The sequence below is a fragment of the Anastrepha obliqua genome, chromosome 5, assembly GCF_027943255.1.
Source record: "Anastrepha obliqua isolate idAnaObli1 chromosome 5, idAnaObli1_1.0, whole genome shotgun sequence".
Classification (NCBI taxonomy): Eukaryota; Metazoa; Arthropoda; class Insecta; order Diptera; family Tephritidae; genus Anastrepha; species Anastrepha obliqua.
The window spans coordinates 96249824-96270060 of NC_072896.1; the positions used below are offsets into that span (position 1 = coordinate 96249824).

Consider the following 20237-nt stretch of genomic DNA (forward strand, 5'->3'; position numbering starts at 1 on the left):
ATTTGATTATCGATTTTTGCGCCCACCTTGACGGTAATGCGCCGCAGCGCAATGCTATCCAGTGCAGCGCAACACAATTTGCAAAAATAGCTGCAACAGCGCAGAGTGCAGAGTGCAGAGGCGGATGCCAGCGTTCGCAAGCTTTGACTTTGTGTAGCTGCGGCAGTTACAGGCAACATGTGGCGCCTCGCGGCCGTGTTTAAGTGTGACTTTGGCGAACGCGGTGTCAGGCGGCTGACTGTGGACCGACATGTGAAAAGTGAAAACATGAGAAAGCCTATGCAGTACAAAATAGCAAACCATTAAATGAGGGAGAAAGAAGAAGCACAAGGAAAAGAACAATGAAAAGAAGAGGAAATAGAATAAAATAAAATAGCAGTTAAGTATAAAGCAGATAGTAACAATTGGAACAACAAAATGTCAGCGTGTGACAATGACAAGTGGGGGCAACAATGCAAAGCAGCAGCAAATAAAAGGAAGCTTGTTAGCTGCTACGGCTTTTCTATTTACAAGTAGAATCAGCGCCAAAGCGCCGTGTATGGCGATTGCAGTGAAAAAGTTGCAAGCAAAGCGGCGACAGTGGGTTGCAAAACAGGCAAACGAACTGATTGGGCGCATTTAGCTGAATATTTATTTATTCAAATATTTCTGTGAAGTGTAGTGCCATTAGAAAATAAAAATCAGACAGCAAGAAGAAGAAGAAGAAGAAAATCGTGAAATTAAAATAAAAGTCGCTCGCGCCACATTCACACTCAAATTCAATTAAACTGGTTGCTTAATTCAGTTAGTAAAATCGATTTGCATCGATAGCACAGGGCGAAACACTAAGCCGCGCCGAGTTCGCACGCGGCACACAGCACGCGGCAATCAGCAACCAGCCAGGCAAGGCAGTTGTGCCAAAACACTAATGTGCAACGTGTAATTGCAACACATTAGTGGCGGCGCCAAATGAACAAATCAAATTTTTGGAATTAAAATAGTAACCAAAAGAAAAAACAGGGAAAAGAAATGTGTTTAAAGAAAATTGTGTGATTTTATAACAGCAGCAGCGGTACGCTTAATTAACGCTGAACACACCGCATTGCAGTGCGGCCAGTAGCTGCAACGCAAGTTTTTTGGCATACCAAATAGCATAACAAAGCCGTTAAAGCGTAATAAAAAGAAAATAAAATCAAAAACGAAAAACGTAAAAATAAAAAAATTAATATTAAAAAAATATAAATTAAAAAAATTTAAAAAAGTTAAAAAAAAAAATTTTTAAACTACAAAAAAAAAACACCTAAATCACTTTGAAAGTTTTTACTCAAAATCAAACAAAAAAATTAGCTAAGCTTATTAAAATGAGTCGCACGCACATCTCGTCCGGCATAATGAGTCGCATGCGTGTTTTCGAAAGTGAGTGCAACCAATTTGCTGGTTTTTCGTAACAAAAATTGCTGCATAACCAATATTTTTTGGCTCCTTTCTTTTTTGTGTGTGTGCATTTCTTGTATTTGGTTTTGCTTTCGAGCTTTTTCATTTTCCAATTTTGCTTATCATTGCCTTATTACAAAATACCATAAATTTCACAACTTGTTTTTGTGTTTTAATTTTTTTTATACTTTTTTGGTATAACTGAAATTTAACGCCGGCAACGTAAATCATTGAAATTAATGAAAAATGTTGTCGACAACGGTAACAAAATAATTAGCGACTAAGCAAACTAAATTAAAAAAATGGCGTTTCACCCAAACGTGGCGGATTTCATTAAAACTATGCGAAAGTGCAACGGCGACTAGGTAGCGGTGTAGCTTCTTAATTAAATCGATTAATTTAAAGAGAAGAATAAAAAGAAGAAGAAGAAGAACAGCAAGAAAAAGAAAGTGAAAAAATATTGGCTCACTTCATAATTGATTGTGTTGGTTGGTTCTTAAGTTTCTGCCACATTTGGCAATGAATTTGCAACCTTGCAACTTGCATTGTGATACTAAAAATGTTTGCTTTTGTAAATGTGCGCCAAGCCTTCATGTGAATGGATGTGAACACAACTGAGCTTATAGAAGGGTATGCGGAGTCATAATCGAGCCGATCGATTGAAGAGCAGAAAAGGAAGAGGCTTTTAATTTAATTTTTTAAGAGCCTCTAAAGGGAGGATAAGATTTAAGTGGCGCAACACAGCAAGTAACGAAATGGGTGATGAACGTGATTTTTGAGCCACAACAAACTTATTCTATAAAAAATCAATAGCCTTTCTTCGAGATTTTTGTAGAAATTCTGATTGACAAGCTTGTAACTTGTATGGAAAATTGTAGAATTAATAAAAAAGGAAAAAAAAAAAATTAAAAAAAACTGCAAAAAACGTTAGAAACTTGGATTTATATGTTTTTTGTAGTGTAATGAGCTTTATTTTCATACTAAATTTATTGAAATTAAATGAGAAGTAATTAACTTGTCAAAACCTTGTCCATAAGCCCCTATGCTACAGTTATTAAACGCACTGTATATGAAATTTCGAAGCATACTTCAAGGCTCATAAGTATTTTAAAAGCATTTTGGAAGCATACATTTAATTTAATTACACATTTTAAGATCCTAAGATAACTTTTTAAGAACACATTTTTTCTTGCCCTGGTTTTGACCGACGTAGCCGCCGTAGCCGAATGGGTTGGTGCGTGATTACCATTCGGAATTCACAGAGAGAACGTAGGTTCGAAACACCAAAATTAAGAAACACACTTTTCTAACAGCGGTCGCCCCTCGGCAGGCAATGGCAAACCTCCGAGTGTATTTCTGCCATGAAAATAATCCTCATAAAAAATATCTGCCGTTCGGAGTCGGCTTGAAACTGTAGGTCCCTCTATTTGTGGAACAACATCAAGACGCACTCCACAAATAGGAGAAGGAGGTCGGCCAAACACTCAAACGTACGCGCTAATTATATATGTATATATATATATTTTGACCGATATTTTTTTCTATGTGTGGTAGTTTGAAGCTTCAAGAGATCAGTTCCTATAGTTTTATGCCGCTCTTGAGGAGTCTGTAGTTTGTTTGTGAAACTTTTTTCATGCCGGAAATGTATTCTGGAGTTGGCTATCGGCTCCTACTATATATTAGGCTGACCTTCTAAAATTTGTAAAAAAAAAATTAAAATCTGGAGAAAAATTATACTAAACAATTTTTTTTGTAAATTGTTTTATTAGCTTTTTTCATATATTTTTTTACTAAGATCAAACTGGATAAAAGAAAAAGTGCAGTTAATTATTTAATTTTTAAAAATTTTTTTGTTTGTTTAATTTTTTTGTTGTTTTTTTTATCCTTGTAAAACATTTATAAAAAATCGAAAATATTGCTAAAAATTATACATAGAATTTGGTTTTTTAGTTTGTTTAAATTTTTTTTTTAGTATCAAACTGGATAAAAGAAAAAAGTCGCAGTTTGGAATGAAAATTCATATGGCTTATTGTTTTTAAGCCAACTAATTATTATATATTTTTTTTCCTAACATATTTTATGTTTTTATTTAATTTTATTTATATTTTTTGCACTTCTAAAAATTCGAAAAAAATTGAAGGGCTTGCGAAAAAATGATACTATACATTTTTATATTAATATATATATTTTTAAATATTTTTTATAAACATAAAATTGGATAAAATATGAGTAATGAATACGAATAAAGGAAGTAAAAAGTGGCAATTTGTAAATCAAATTCATATTGCATGTTGTTTTTAGGCAAACCAATTATGTTTTTAATCATTTAAAAAAAAAAATTTAAATAAAAAAATCGTAGGGCTTCGGAAAAATGATACTATCGTTAATTATTTTTATTAATTTTTTTATAAATTTTTTTTGTTTAATTTTTTTTATTAATAGGTTTCATTTATTTAATATCATTTATTAAATATTTTTTTAAGATCAAACTAAATAAAAGGAAATAATGGTATTTCGGAAGGAAAATTTTTAAATTAAAAGAAACGTAGGGCTTGCAAAAAATGATACTATTGCTAATTATATTTATTAACTTTTTTATAAATTTCTTTTTGTATAAATTAAAAACAAAATTGTATTAATAGTTTTTATTTATTATTTAATTTTTATCTTTTATTAAATTTTTTTATTAAGATCAAACTAAATAAAAGGAAATAATGGCAGTTTGGAAGAAAAATTTGTACCGCATACTGTTTTTAAGCAAACTAAAAATTTTATTTTATTTTTCGTATATAAATTTTTTATTTGTTTGTTATTTCTTTAATATTATTATTTTTTTGGTATTTAATTTTTAGTTTTTATACTTGTTTATGTATTTTTTATATTTTTTTTAATATTTAAAAAAAAATTATTTTTTTTAAGTTTTTTTAGTTTTGCTTATTCAGTCAATAGAGCAATGAATTCTTAATGACTAAAAACAAATTACTTAACACTAAGAAAAACAGTTATATAGTAGGCTTCGTAATACTTCACGTGGTAGAGACGGGTTTAACCAAACTTCACACATTATTTAGTTCCGTTAGAGTTCTCATTAAGGGATCATAAATACTTTGCATAATTTGATTTCGAAAAACTTGAGTAAAAAGAAGTAACACTACGTAGGTTATACATAAAAACATTAAAAGCAATTATTTTCTGGAGGTTAAGACAGTAAACTGCTTCACTCGAGAGGTTGGCAATGAAAAAACAATAAAACTAGGCAAATCTGCTGGTTAGAGTTTTTAAATTTAGAAGTGCAAAACGTCACAATCGGTGACTCCACCGCACTGGCAGTGCTTACTGCACTGCTTCAACTACCACAACAAGGACTTGTACAATAGAAAAATCAAAAATATGCCTTCAAATGGTTAGCGGAAAAACTTCCGTTTTTTTGATCTAAATCGGATAACCTTCGCTGCGTCAGTTCCATAAAGGAAATAAAGCGAAAAACGGCCAAACCATTTTACGTAGTTTAATATGAAAAAAAAAACAAAATACACAAAATAACGCTTCTAAAATAAAATTAAAAAAATATAAATAAATTTCAGCAATACGATTTCAAGCTCACATTTTAGAATTTAATTACCAGATCAGTTACTTGAAATCTGGTTTCAAGATCAAATTTCCGCTTGAGAAAATTTTATTTGAGCTCGTCACTAAACAAAAAATATTAATGCACACACACACACGCCCATACATACACACGTCGCTTTAAAGCAATTAACCCCTTTTTAGGTGCCAAACAAACCGTATCGTCATAGAATTACTAAGCCTGAAATTAACAAATCGGCAGCACTTAGTTTGCTTTAAGCCTCATATCCACACACACATACATACATGTTCATACATATATGCACAAAAATCGTTCCTAAACATATGCATGTTTTATGTAGTAAAAGTGCTTGTAACCGAATACACCAGCCATTAGTAACTCTCCGAAGGTTCTTTACCATTTTCGTCAATGCCCCACTGTAGTGCCCGTTGATTGCTCAATGGGTCAAAGCTATGAATGTACGTATGCATGTGTGTATGCCGACACTATGAGCTTTGTGTAAGCGCCAATGTAGAATTCCATAAACTGGTTGTAAACAGGCGCCCATTAAAGGCATAAACATTTGAGAATTCTATGACTTTGGTGTGCTAAATTTCTCCAAATGAAAAACAAAAAACAGAAAAAAACCGAAAAAACAAAGAACACAACACTAAGAGCTCTTGCTTGTAAACAAGCTGCAAGCAAAAACAACTTAAGTATCCAATAGAGCGCCTGAGTATTATTGCATACACGTTTTTGGCTATTTAACATTTTAGCCAACGCTGACTTCTGCTTGCAGCCCATTAACCTTAGCGATTCAGTGTCAGCCGTTTCGAACACATGAATTGGCTTCATAAAAATTAGTAGAAATTTTTAACAAAAAACATTCATAAAAAGGCGAGAAGAAAGCAATAGAAGAAACTGCGGCTATTGTGAGAGAAAAACATAAAAACTTGAGAGCTAACAAAAAAAAAAGCGAATGTCGTCGTATTCCAATTCATTTAGAAGTTTTTGGCACGATTCGCATGTTAAAAAAAAGAAGCCAGTTACATTTGTGATCTTTGTTTCATTAAAAAAAAGTTTTCTTTGCATTGGCTCATATACAAACATTCGACATAGCGTTGCCCAAATGGCATTTTTCGTGCGATTAGGGGTTTTGGTATCAGGAATGTGGGATTATATACCAAGTGGGGGGTTTTTACTTATAAGCGACTCCATGTCAAGTGATCCAAGTGCTCTGGACATTGTTGCCAATACTTCTTGAAACTAAGTGTACAACTCTTAAAAGGTAAACCGAAAAGATTTTGAAAAAAATTTCTTAATTTTAGAGATTGCCAGTTTTGGTATAAAGTTCTTTAAACTGAAATATATTCGATATTTTTTAACAATTTTTGTAAATATTTTTTTCATTTAATCTATAGGATAAAATATACTTTTTAAAAAAATATTTTACTTTTTCGTTCAAAATTTTTCCTTAAGAAAATGTTTTTTTGCCGTTTCTGACCCTTCAGAATTTTCTTAAATTTTTTTTTTTTCATTAATCAGGCTCGGTACTTATGCAAGTCTCATATTGGAATTTCCATCACTTTTCGAGATATTTTTAAATAAAAATAAAAATCTCCTTACCAAAATTAAAAAAAAAAATTAAAATTTAGCTATACAGTTTTTTAAATTAAAATAATTTTTTATTCTTTTTTTATTTTGTTTAAGTTAATCATTTAAAAAAATGTAAGTCATTGCGAAAAACTATACTGAAATTGTTTTGTGGAGGCCCTACGTTCCATTGGGGATAAGAGGAATTGATGACGATCATGACAATTTTTCTGTTACATTTGTTATAATAAAACAAAATCAACTTAAAAAACTTATACTTTCCAGAAAAAAAATTAATTTTTTGGAAAATAATGTTTTTCTTTTTAGTTTTTCAAAAACATTCTCTTCCAAATTTTTCTAACGGGTAATTTTTTAGCTATTATCTTTTTAAACAGTTGGGTTAAACAGCTGACGCACGTTTCGTGTTTTTCTTCACTGTGAAACATTTCAGTTTGGTCTATAATTTAACCATGAATCGTCTTGTAAATCATTGAATTTTATTATAAAAATGCGTGTTCTGTTAAGGAAGTATATCGCGCGCTTCTTCCATTTTATGGTCAGTTTAATCGACCCACTGAAGCGACTATTCGAGCTATTGTGACTAAATTTAGAACCAAATTTACATTATTGGACATCAAACCACCACCACCAACACGCTTACGTAGAGTGCGAACTGAAGAAAATATCGCAGCTGTATCGGCCGGTGTAGAATGATGACCATCAATTATCGATTCGTCGCCGTTCGCAGCAATTCGGCCTCTGTTACTCAACAACGTGAAAAATTTTGCGAACGGATTACGTGTGAAGTCTTTCAAAATACAGCTGGTGCAAGAATTGAAGCCGAACGACCTATCGCAACGCAGAATTTTTGGTGAATGGGCTCTTGGAAAGTTGTGTTCAGCGACGAAGCTCATTTTTGGATCAATGGGTACATAAATAAGGAGAATTGTCGATTTTGGAGTGAAGATCAGCCAGAAGAATTGCAAGAGCTATCAATGTATCTAGAAAAGGGCACAGTTTGGTGCGGTTTATGGGCTGGAGGTATCATTGGACCGTACTTCTTCAAAGATGCTGCGAATCGTAAGGTAACTCCGAATGGTGAGCGCTTCCATGAAATGATATTCAACCTTTTTTTGCCCAAAATGCAAGAGCTTGACTTGCATGACATGTGGTTTCAGCAAGACGGTGCCACATGCCACATGCCACACAGCACGCGTAACAATTGACTTGTTGAGAGGCGAGTTCGGTGAACATTTTATTTCACGTTCGGGACCTGTCAATTGGCCACACAGATCGTGCGATATAACGCCTTTAGATTATTTTTCTGTGGGGCTATGTTAAAGCTCATGTTTATTCAGACAAGCCTGCTTCAATTAACGCATTGGAAGACAACATTAAAGCATTTATATGTGAGATACCGGCCGAAACATTGGAGAGAGTATGCCGTAATTGGAATAAGCGGATGGACCATTTGAAGCGCAGTCGCGGTCAACATTTGCATGAAATAATCTTCAAACATTAAATTATATGGACTGTACTATCGATTCGAATAACAATTTCATGCATTTTTCTGAATTTTATGTGTGTTTTTTGAAAAACTTTTCAGTAGCTCTAAAAAAATCACCCTATATTTTTCATTAATAGCTGGAACTATTCTCAGTAATTTCTGAAAGTTTCATATTGTAATTTCGATAAATTTGCGAATTATTTTCAAATAAAGATCCCTATTTCGATTTTTACAAATAATGCCATATTTGACACCTGTGAATTAGACAGCTGCAGTATACAAAAAAATCAAGCAACCGAGTGCGTAAATCTCAAAATAAAGATTTCCATCACTTAAAATAATTTTTTTTGTTATTTAGTAAGAAAGTTATTCAGAAACACAATTGGATGATTAGTTTTACACCACCTTGCATGCTTCTCAACCTTTTCGACTTTTTTCCACACTAAATTCTGTAAGTTGCGGTTCTTTCTGATTTGTTAGGCTCTCAGCACTAATTTGATGTGTGAAGATATGGGTTAATATGACAGCTCCAACAGTGGCAGTGGCAATTGTTCACATTGTGACCTGTTCTTTGGCTGCTGTTGTCTCTTTTGATGTCGCTTCCGACGCTGCCACTGCCAGCCGACATATCGCTAGATGATTCCGCTGAAGGGCCCATTTCACTGTTCAACGCACAATTATGTATGTATGCGTGTATGTATGTATGTATGTGCATGTGTACGTATAAGTAGACGTGATGAGGCTGAAAAAGAAAGTACTACACAGCCCATGGCTTAAGGTGCATTTTGATTCGGCTGCGAATGATGTCGTCTTGTGCTTGCAACACGTTGCCCTCCGCCAGTGGCAGTAATTATGTATAGGTAGCAGGTACCCACAGCTGTCGGTGAAGAAATTTGCGTCAAAGAAAACTATTAAGACATTCTCCTAAGTATAAGCTTTACCACAAATATTTGGCCCAATGTGCTTCGTTGAAATTTTAGTCACCGTACTTTGTTGTTGCATCGCATCGGCACTGGCTGTTGTTAACCTTAATCTAGGCGATACGCTCGTAAGAATCTTTGACTTGACTTTTGTGTTTGTGGCAAATGTGGAAAGGCATTTGGTTGTGCTGTGTGTCGCACGAATTGTAAATACTTTGGTGCTCTGGTTTTCTTCTTTTTGGCGCAGTTGTTTATGTCTTTTTGTTGTTCTTGTTGTTGTTGTTTTCACTATTACCCCGTGCTAGTTGCGGACGGATACTTTTGTTCGCCGCTTTTACACGCTTAACTTTTGCTTTTGTTACGGCTGTTGCGGTAGTTATGCCTTCATTGTAATGTTTTGTGAGTACAATGGCGCAAATATATCGAAAATAGTTTTGTTCTTTTAATGATTAATAAGTTCTAAGCTTTGACTTTGATTTTGGCGTGTGTGAAAAGGAAGTTCATGTCAAAAATTTTTGAATCTGTAATTCGTAACAAATCAAAATTAAAGTGAAGAGTTCTGGCGATTTCCTGTTAGATTTTTTAATGTATCATATCTTAGGATAGAAGTATGCACTGTATCGGATCACACCGTACACATGGGACGCAAATTTAATCATGCAATTTTGTTTTTGCATAACTTTTTTACTAAATAAAAAAAAACTGTTTGTCTATTGAAACTGTCTAATTCACAAGTGTCAAATTTGATTGACACACGACGGCATTTGCAAAAATTATAAATCTTCCTATAGGGTGGTTAATTTTGCGCCTCCTTGTTTGTATGTACGTATCAGTCCGCGAAAAAAGTAGAGCACCTCAACATTTTCAAAAATTTTGACACTTTTAATTTTTTAAATTAAATATTTTTTTTTATTAAAAACATAATTCATTCTATAATAAATACCTTATTAATTCAAGTTTCAAGCTTTGTTTAAAATTTGTAAAAAATAAAAATTAAAAAAAATTAATATTTCAAATTTTTTTATTATACATTTTTTTAAATTTGGCTACGCAGTTTTATAGCCCCTTAAATTTTAGTGTGATAAAGTGCAAGTTTGAAGTGGCTCGAAGTGTTTGTTGATTTTTGATAATTTTTTTTCCTGACGGTGTTTCGTATTTTCGGCATATAACAAATCTACCATTGTTTTTTTTAATACAACAAATCCACGATTTTTTTTTATATGCAGAAATGCACAACACCGTTAAGGAAAAATACTATAAAAAACCAACAGGATTTTCCAGCAACTTAAAACATGTACATCATCCTACTAGAATTTAATTGGCTAAAAAACTGCGTACCCAATTTTTTAAATTCTGAATAAAATCAATTTTAATTAAAAATTTTTTGAAATTTTGATGAAAATTTGCCCAATTTTTCTCACTTTTTATAGAATTTTGAAATTTGGCATTTTGTTAGTCAGTGAGCTATAGGATTAATGGCTGTCCATACGAGTTGAAAGAATCAAATTCGTCCATTGTGATGGCCAGTGAGCTATACTTTTAAAATAAAAATAATAAAGATTAAAAAAATCAAAGAAATTCAAAACTGGCCAAAATGTTGAGGGGCTCTATATTTCATTGACATTTCGCGACTTGGATCCGAGTTTGTCCATTTGGTGATTCATAACTAGTTTATTGATTCGTCGATTTTGCTCTATGGTAGCTTGATTTTTTCGTATGGGAATATCCTTTAATGTAGAGAAATGAACGAAAAATTCATTGTCACTTAAATTTTGTTCTAGCTCAAATTTTCATTTTTTTTAATTATCATATTTTTTCATATTTCATATTTTTCATATTTTTTTAATTTTCATATAAAAAAAAACACAAATTGTTCTGAAATGATAAATTTTTCAGAAACTTTAGGCCTATCGAGAAGTGATGTATACTCCGGTTAAGAGAAATTTTAATATCTTTAACTTGCTATAATTTACATTAAAAATATCCAGCTGGGTTGTCGGATAGAGGCACATTGCCTCCTCTAATCAAATTGTCGGTAGCCAGAAAAAAAATGTATAAATCGGATTATGCTTTCTTAGTTAATTGCAACGTCGAAATAAAATGATGAAGGGCTCAGAAATTTCAACTTATTAAGCGAAGTTTTTTCAATGTTTTTTTTTGAGTCTTGAAATTCAGCAGTTAATCCTCTTTCCGTCCTCACTGATGGCTTACCGCCCCTACTATCAGTGACTACTTATACGATTTTGACCCAATTCAACAATGCTGATACTAACGCACGCCAATAAGTGATTCCAAAGGAAGTGAAGTCATTGTACATTTGACTTTTGCAACGCAGACGAGATCTCCCCCTTCCTCTACCACCCCGTAAAACTCCTACAGATAGGAGTTGTATGCGATATTTGTAGTCGACAACGCGCAAGAAACACGAACACTCCAAGAGCTGTTCAAGTCGCTAGCCAGCAGCACTTAAGGCAATGACAAAGAAATATTGCTGGTGACATTTGAAGCAATCGGCCGGCTGGTACCAAATTAGCTGCGCTCGTCTGGTCACCTGATACTACTGATTAGCCGTGAGCATAGCTCCACTCTTATCAAAATACTGATATCAGGACAGCCACGGGAGGCCCCCCGATGTCTTCTCTACAGCACCTTTACAACGAGGCATCCATGATCTCGGTCAAACTACTCAGCAAGAAATTTCTACTAGGCTGCTACCGTTGCAATCACAGACATTTAGTGGCGTCTGAGCCACCTCCCAGATGAGTCCAGAGGCATCTCTTTGACTCCATCGACGGGATCCAGGACCAAAACACAACTGCAACCAATGTGGCGGATAGTATAAAGACAGACATTAAACGGCATTTATTGGGAGGCTCACACCGCCTTCCTGAACTCTCGACTCCCAAATGCCGATATCGGAGTCCACATTAGTAGTAGACGCCGACCCCTCCACTTTGAATTTCTTCAGTGACCTTTTATCTTCTTTTTATCCACAGACTTTTGCATGCGCTTTGAAAAATAGTGATGAATACAGGTTTCATCAACAGTCTCGCAATGCGTTTAAAAATTTCACGCACTTCACTCTGACATAACTCCAAAAAATCTGTACGAATTCCCAATTGTCGCTGGTTGCTGAGCGGTATGAGCGCTGGGAGGGTAAGGGATATCCAAAGCGAACTAATTTGTTCATGCAAAATCTATCCAATTCATGCTCTAATAATCTGTAGTTCCTCTGCCAACTGCCATAATTTACTTCTTGGATCGGCCAGTACTAATTTCATGATTTTTTGAACATTTACTTCAATATTTGTGAAATAAATTCATAATTTTTTTCATTTTTCCCCAATAGTTCTCGCAACTTACAGCTTAGTTGACATGCACAAGAACTAAGAAAGCACATAAATGTTCCACTTTTCCGTAGCGCCAAGTATGCGCTGGTATTTCACATATTTTCTGCTTTAATCTCCCTAAGACCACTGTCAGTCAATAATAAGCGAGTAGTTGTTCGACGGCTGTTATGGCAATTGGCCATTGTTCGAGGCCATTGAATGGCAAGTGGTAGTAATTGGCATTTCAATGTGATGAACCGTGTTGAGAGCGCTCAATGGACCCAAAATATAAATAAAATTGAACAATACAAGAAAAAAGCAAAAAACAAAAATCATAAACAACAAAAGTACTAAAGCACAGAAAAAATAAAAATAAAAAAATTAATATTTGTTACATTTCATTTCGCTGTTTTGCGTTTTGTCATAAATCATTGACTCCAATGGTGATTAGCTGTGCTTCTTGTGCTCTTTCTCAAAGCACACGGTCACTGGCACTATTGTTTGGATTTCTTTTAGTATTCACACACACACACACACACGCACACATACATAGAAATGCATGGAGCAAAAAGTACCAACTCAATTCAAAGTCCAGTCCAATTGGCCATTTTTTTGTAGCTTTTGTTGTTCCATATGGCTGTCCACTTCGCATTCCATAGCGTCTGTAGAATTAAATGAAGCTTTAAATGAAGCCACTTTGTGTATTTGCCGGCTTTGCAATCAGCGGAATTTTTTTTTTTTTTAAGTAGAAGCAAAAATACTTGATGAACTTAAATAAGTAAATACTTAACTTTTCATGTTTTTCATTTGGTTATTTTCTCTTTCTTTTCTTGTTTTTTTACTCTCTGGCAGGTACCGATTCTACAGCTTCCATCACTGACAGTCCGCCTAAACATTCATCAACTGTAACATCAACTGCTGCATTAGCTTCACACTCACCCGTAATTTTACCAATTTCCACCACATCGGAGAAAATTGTGCTACGAGAACCTGGATCCACAACGAACGCTGGGCAAGAGTGGTTTGAACAGAAGCGACAAGCGATTAGCAGTGCACTCGAGGCGAACGAACGCAGTACAACAACAATAACAATGATGATGTCGTCGCCACCGCCGGGAGTACAAAAAGATGCCGAGGGTCTCATATTGCCCAGGAAGTTGATAAATCCCTGCCTGGAGTCAAATGAACGCCAGCAGCTGCATCGAGAGCTGAAATTCAATAATAAAATGTGAGTGAAAGGAAAAATTAATTTAAAAAAAAATGTTTAAAGGGTAAAATAACTGTCGAATGGGAGCATGGTGAAAATATTTCAAAGATGAGCTCTTCAACATACCGCTACTCGGCTCTGAGCGAATTTGACAGAATCAGCTGAGGTGTGTTTACCAAAAATTTGAGATTGGGTTGGTGATATACGAAAAAAGAATCAACCAATAACACTTTGTTGGCGTCTGAACAACGACTGATTGGCGGAGTGTGCGAATGATCGTGAATGAAGTGATAGTACAGAACTGGCTGCCGAATCTCTCAAGCGAGGTGGCAGCCGAAGTTCCGCTCACAATTTCCTTTTTCACCATACCTAAGTATAAAACCTGATAATCATCCTTGGGAAGGGAGTAATACTGGGTGGTGGCTTAATTTCGTGGTGAATTAATAAAATTTTGATATAATTTGTAGAAATGTAAAAATGCAAAAATGTGCTGGAATTTTGAAGCAATGTAATAGGATCGTGCGCAACTACCATTCGGTATTCAGAGAGATCGTAGGTTCGAATCTCGGTAAAACACCAAAATGAAGAAAAAGTTGTTTCTAATAGCGGCGACCTCTAGGTCGGCAGGCAATGGCAAAGCACCCGAATGTATTTCTGCCATGAAAAAGGTCCTCATAAAAAATATCTGCCTTTCGGAGTCGGCTTGAAACTGTAGGTCCCTTTATTTGTGGAACAAAATCAAGACGCACACCACAAATAGGAGGAGGAGCTCGGCCAAACGCCCGGAATCCGTGCCAATTATATACATATATAATATACGAATCTTTATGTAGATTAAGCAAGAAGTGGACAAGTAAAAAAAAAAATCGACACGAGCCAGGGTCGTTTTCGCTTCTGAAGACCCCATAAATGAAATACTGAAAGTTCTATATGAAGGGTGGCTCTTTTTTTTCGTTAACACAATATTAATTTGTTCTAGAATTCGGTAGCGATCTCTATCCTTGAAAGATATATAAAATAATATTTGAAAAAATTTTAAAATATACCAGAAATATTAATGCAAATTTAAAGCGTTTAAAAAAAAATAAATAATTGGCGCGTACACTTCTGTTAGGTGTTTGGCCGAGCTCCTCCTCCTATTTGTGGTGTGCGTCTTGATGTTGTTCCACAAATGGAGGGACCTACAGTTTCAAGCCGATTCCGAACGGCAGATATTTTTATGAGGAGCTTTTACATGGCAGAAATACACTCGGAGGTTTGCCATTGCCTGCCGAGGGGCGACCGCTATTAGAAAAATGTTTTTTTTTTATTAATTTTGCTTTCACCGAGATTCGAACTAACGACCTCTCTGTGAATTCCGAATGGTAATCACGCACCAACCCATTCGGCTACGGCGGCCGCGTTTGGTACATAAAAATATCTGGTTTTATTACTTCAATATTTATGAAGTTTCTCAGCTGTGGCTCTTACAGTACTTGGGGGTTACTTAACTTCAAACTTTACATTACTAGGAATGCCAATTTTTTCGAAAAAAAAAACAAAACAAACAAATCAAATCCATACAACTAACATAACATTTTCTTCTCTCTCTCTTCCTCACAGTGGCAAAAGCGTGCTAAATCAAAAATCCGAACTGCAGCGCGCCTACGAGAAGCAACGTGAACGGCAACAACGCCAACAACATCAGGACGATCTCTCACCCACCGCCGGCCTTAAAGCTGAACTGAATCGTGTGATAATGGAGCGTGCGCAAAAGCACGAACGTCAAGAGAGCGGCGAAGATGAGGAGGATAAGCAATACGTGAATCCGGAGTATTTGAATGCGCGAGCGAAACTGCGCCAGCAGCGGGCGAGCGAGCTGAAATAGATGGGGCTGAAGGGGGGAGGGAATCAAAACCAAATATAAGAACAACAAAACAGCACCCGCGCATCCAACAATAATAATAATACTAATAATAATAATACAATAAAATAAAAAAACAACAAAAATCAAGAAGAAAAAAAAACCATAATAACAAAAACAATTATCAACTCATTTTCGATACGTATGGCAGTAATTTTAGACGATTTTACTTCAAATTTTATTTTATTTTAATTTAATTTATTTTTCGAAGTCTACTTTTGGGCGCGCAAAATTGCTTGGTATTTGTGTTGAATTTGAAAATGTTGGAAACGGGAGAGGACATAAATTTTGTTACGTCAATCAATTGCATATGTTTTGAGTTATCGCACATCACTTTTTGAAGCAACACTTTTTAGCATAAAATATTCGTTAATTCGCTTTTGATTCGAAATTGGAGATATTCTTTTTTGGAGATATTTTACATGTGTATGTGTTATCGATATTTATAAATTAGCATAATTTTGTTTGTATTGTTGTCGACTTAACTGAAATGTGTATTGAATTGGCTAATTTGTATTTGCACTTCGTTCAGAATGCTGCGGTTTACCAGCATAGGCTCACAAAATTACTTTTTAAGCTCTGCGTATAATAATTTTGTATGACCTTTTTTTGCGCTTAGTTTAATTTTAAAGTATTCAGTCACTAACCAACTTGAAACATAGTTTTGGAATAAGCAAAAGTATTTTCTTTTTCTACTTCTTAATATGCTATTATCCCTTCATTTTTGTGGAATTTCTGCATATTTCGAATCTCTGCGCTACTTTTATTGTTTGATATTCCAATTTTGATATTATTTTCCTATTCATAAATCAACAAAATGTGCTATCAATCATCTAATCTAATTATATGAAGAGTGACGAAATTTAAAAGGGAAATGATGTTATTTTTATACATACAAACACATTTAAACATAACTGTATTTGTAATAATAATTAATTATATATAATTGTATTGTATTGTATTGTATTTGTAGTGAAACTCTGACGCAAAATGTCCTTTGACAACAAACAAAAAACAAAAAAAAAACATAAAACAAACCACTCTGTATGAAACTATGAAAAAACCACCACCCTGAGTTAAACATTGAACTAAAAAAATATATATAATTAAAAACAGAAGACGTTAAATAAATTCCATTGATAATTAATGACTTACAAATATATGTATAAACCTAACTTCCGTGTGTATAAAGCAAGAAATAATAAATTTATAAAAGAAAAAAAAATTATAAATAAATTGAAACCTGTAAATGTTAATTGTAATGGCAAGGTCTGACATGCGAAACAGGGAGGTAAATACTCATACAAACACACCCATACATGCATACACACATATACACACATATACCCATACACACATACACAGCAAATAAATGAAAGGAAGATCTAAAGCAAAATGTAAAGGGATATAAAAATCGTTAGCAGTTCTTTAAAAACACAAATAAGATCAATAATTATATGAAACGTAGATAATACTTATAAAAATAGTTTTAAATAAATTCTATTGTAGTAAAAAGTTAACATAAAATGTTGTTTTCTTCGTTAATGTTCGTGAATTGTATTTGGATTGCGGGGCACAGAGATATTGAGGAAAATTGTAAAGCCGAAAGGTACTACTCTTCAACTCGTTCGCACGACAGTCGGTTCTACGTTATCGGAACGACCCGGATTTATATCTGGCCAAGGACTGTCACTTCCGGAATATATATATATGGGGAATGTTTATGATGCTCCCACAATAACAACAACTCTTCAACTGTTCAGTGATAGAAGTACCATTGACATACCTAGATATGGCCGCGACCAAATAAATAGTTAAGAATCAAATTATCCCAGAGGCCACTAGGGTATGGAGAGATGAAGGCACATGCGCGTAAATCCAGGCTGAACTATGTCGGTAGACATAATAGCCTGATGCTAACATGGGTCCCGGGACACGTGGGTAACGAAACCTCTGACTCCTTAGCTAGAATGGGCTCTGAGGCCAACTTCTTTGGTCCGGAGCCCATTCTGCCACTCCCTTCTACAGCCATTAAAGCCACGGTTAGTTGTAGAGTTACTACAACCCGCAAGTCAGCTTGGCATGCTGAGAAAGGCTGCAGATGGACTAAACTGATGTTACCTCTCATGTCCGATCGTCTTTCGCAAATCCTCCTGTCATTAAGCAGAGGGGAGTGCAGACAGCTGGTTGTACTGCTGACTGGCCACTTTCTGTGGGCGAAGCACTTGGAAAAGGTAGGCATCTCAGACTGTGCGTCCTGCCCAGCATGTGGAGGATGAGACGGCGGACCACTTCCTGTGCGTCTGCCCTGCCTTCGCTCGAAACAGGTTTGAGGTCTTTGGCACTGTTGTATTAGGGAGCCGCCACCTTGGCCCTTTGGCACCACAAGATCTACTCAGATTTCTTCGGAGATCGGGTAGATTTAAAGAAAATTATAAGGGATTCCAAGTGTAGTACAATGGACTTTTGCTCCGACAAAAAAAGAAAAAAGAAGCGGCTTGGCTACTATGGCCTCAAATAAATAAGAAAAAGACGAACGAACTGCTTAGCCTTTCAAGAGAGGAGATCTCGAAGGTCGTGGCTTGTATAACCGGTCATTGACTATTTGGCAGGCATTCCTTGAGACTAGGAGTGTTATCCCATGCATTTTGTAGAAGTTGTAGAGATGAGAAAGAGGAAGAAACAGTTGAGCACTTCCTTTGCAATTGTCCAGCTTTAGCTACAATCAGAGCAAGTTGCCTAGGTAAATATTGTTTCAATTATCTTACAGAACTGTCTGGCGTGGAGATGGAACCAATACTGCGCTTCACAAGAGCCACAAAATAGTTGCAAGAAGAAATATAAATGAGGTTCCCAAATCTCACTGTGGTATCACAATGGACCTGGAAGGCCTGAGTAAGTGGGTCGTACAGACCGGCTACTACCATAACTTAATCTAACCTAATGGACTTCTTCATTATGTAAGGTGCGCGAGGTGCATCTTCATTATACAAGGTACGCGAAGTGCTGGGTTGAACTCTTTTTGATAAGTGACGAACGAATTTTGGATTAGATGATTTTTTGTGGGGGAAAATTTGTCCGTATTTCCGCAATTTTCTGGATCATACCTGTACCTAACAAACCCATAAACACCCGAATATGCGAAACTGTTGTTGTTGTGGTTGTAACAACATACTGCTGATGCCCAATAAGTTTACGGGGGATGCTGCTGGAGTAACAGTCCTTGGCCAGTTATAAGTCCGGGTCGTCCCGGTAACGTGGGAATGACAATAACAAATCCTATTGCTATGGGAAAATGTCTGCGAGGTGGGTTCCAAACCAGCTGAGAGAAGCACCCAAATTGAATTAAATGCAGACCTCAAAAGAGCTCCAAAGAGTTATAAACTCAAAGATGCGGATTTTCTTTCTACTGGCCCTATGCTCTAACCGGAGTTAAAGGAAATTATATTTATATAGTTCATGATAATTGTTTCCTTGAATCCCTAGCGGGGCACCAACAACACCTACGCGCTATCTCGTCCGAGTACTGGATAACGCGTTCACCTGCTTCCAGCTTAACTCGAGTTGAGCCGTCTCGCGATCCACAGTTCTTTTCCAGGTTTGCCTTGACCTGTCACACGCTCTTCCTCTTGCTGTAAGTGGGGTCCATTCTTCCAGCCTTCTTTGCTATCTTACCATCTCCTTTGTGCATAGTGTGACCAATCCACTTCCATTTCCATCTTCTATTTCGAATGTCTAGCGGCTCCATGTTTGCTTTTTCGAGCAATTCTTTGTTCGGCATTGTTTTTGGTCAGAAAATTCGGAATACAATCCTTAAACAGCGGTTGACAAAAACTTTTGAACTCTGGTTGTTGTTTCGGGACACAGGGCACAACATCTCGAATGCCCCTCTGGCTTTTTCGATTCGTGAACGTATGTCTATGTGTACATCCGTGCTACCGCCCGGGACAATTTTGCTGCAGAGGTAAGTAAATTCCTCCACTGTTTCGATAGGGTTACCTACAGTCTCCCGTTTTATTTGCCAGACTCATCACTTTCTCCTTGTCAAAATTGATTTTAAGGCCGGCAGACCTAGTTTTTCTATGAAGCGCGGAACTCATTTCCTTAAGTTCGGTGGAGCGAAGCGCCAGGAGGCATTTTTTGTCAGCATGATCGATGTGTTGTAGCGTGCTAGTCATGGTCCATTTAAGACTTCAGTTGTAAACAGGGCTTAGGGCTGCTTCTATATACTTATATATAGTTACTTGAGATAACATTTTCGTCGGCTGCTCACAGCATGCCAGAAGGCAAAATATATGTAGTCCTAATACAGGCGTCACATCTCTTCATATAAAAGGAGGCGCAATATTATTCATCAATTTTGTTTTCAATAACTTTTTTACTAAATATGATTTAGCAAAATGATTTTTGGTAAAAGCCAAGTAGCACTAAAGCGTCGTTTTGGTAACACTATGAGACTACCATCAGGCAAATATCTACAGTCAGTCAGAGTTGTTGATATAATGGGGAAACTTGACGATATTTTGGTTGGCACACAATCCCAGGCTGTGGAAGAAAGGAGCGCCCAGTGACCTTAGTCGTCTAGCTGTCAAACCCGGATATTTACAGAGAAAATGCTCAACAGTCTCCTTCTCTGAAAGGTTCCCACAGCTTCTGCAATGGGGGTTAAATGCTAAGCCTAGCTTTTCCGCGTGTGTGCCGATCGTCCAGTGACCAGTAAACACAGCTACGCGTTTGGAAATTGAATGCCGAGGAGTCCAAAAGACTTTCTGAGCCCTCCATTTATTGTACTGGGGC

The 20237-nt window shown here is 35.8% G+C and overlaps 1 protein-coding gene across 1 annotated transcript; it reads left to right on the plus strand.

Moving 5' to 3' along the window:
• Positions 1–1267: 1267 nt before the first annotated feature.
• On the plus strand, positions 1268–16967 carry LOC129247520 (protein FAM107B). The gene is made up of 3 exons (XM_054886672.1): positions 1268–1395; positions 13183–13558; positions 15140–16967. The coding sequence occupies exons 1-3, from the start codon at positions 1341–1343 to the stop codon at positions 15402–15404; spliced, it is 696 nt and encodes a 231-aa protein (XP_054742647.1). The 5' UTR covers positions 1268–1340; the 3' UTR covers positions 15405–16967.
• The last annotated feature ends 3270 nt before the right edge of the window (positions 16968–20237 follow it).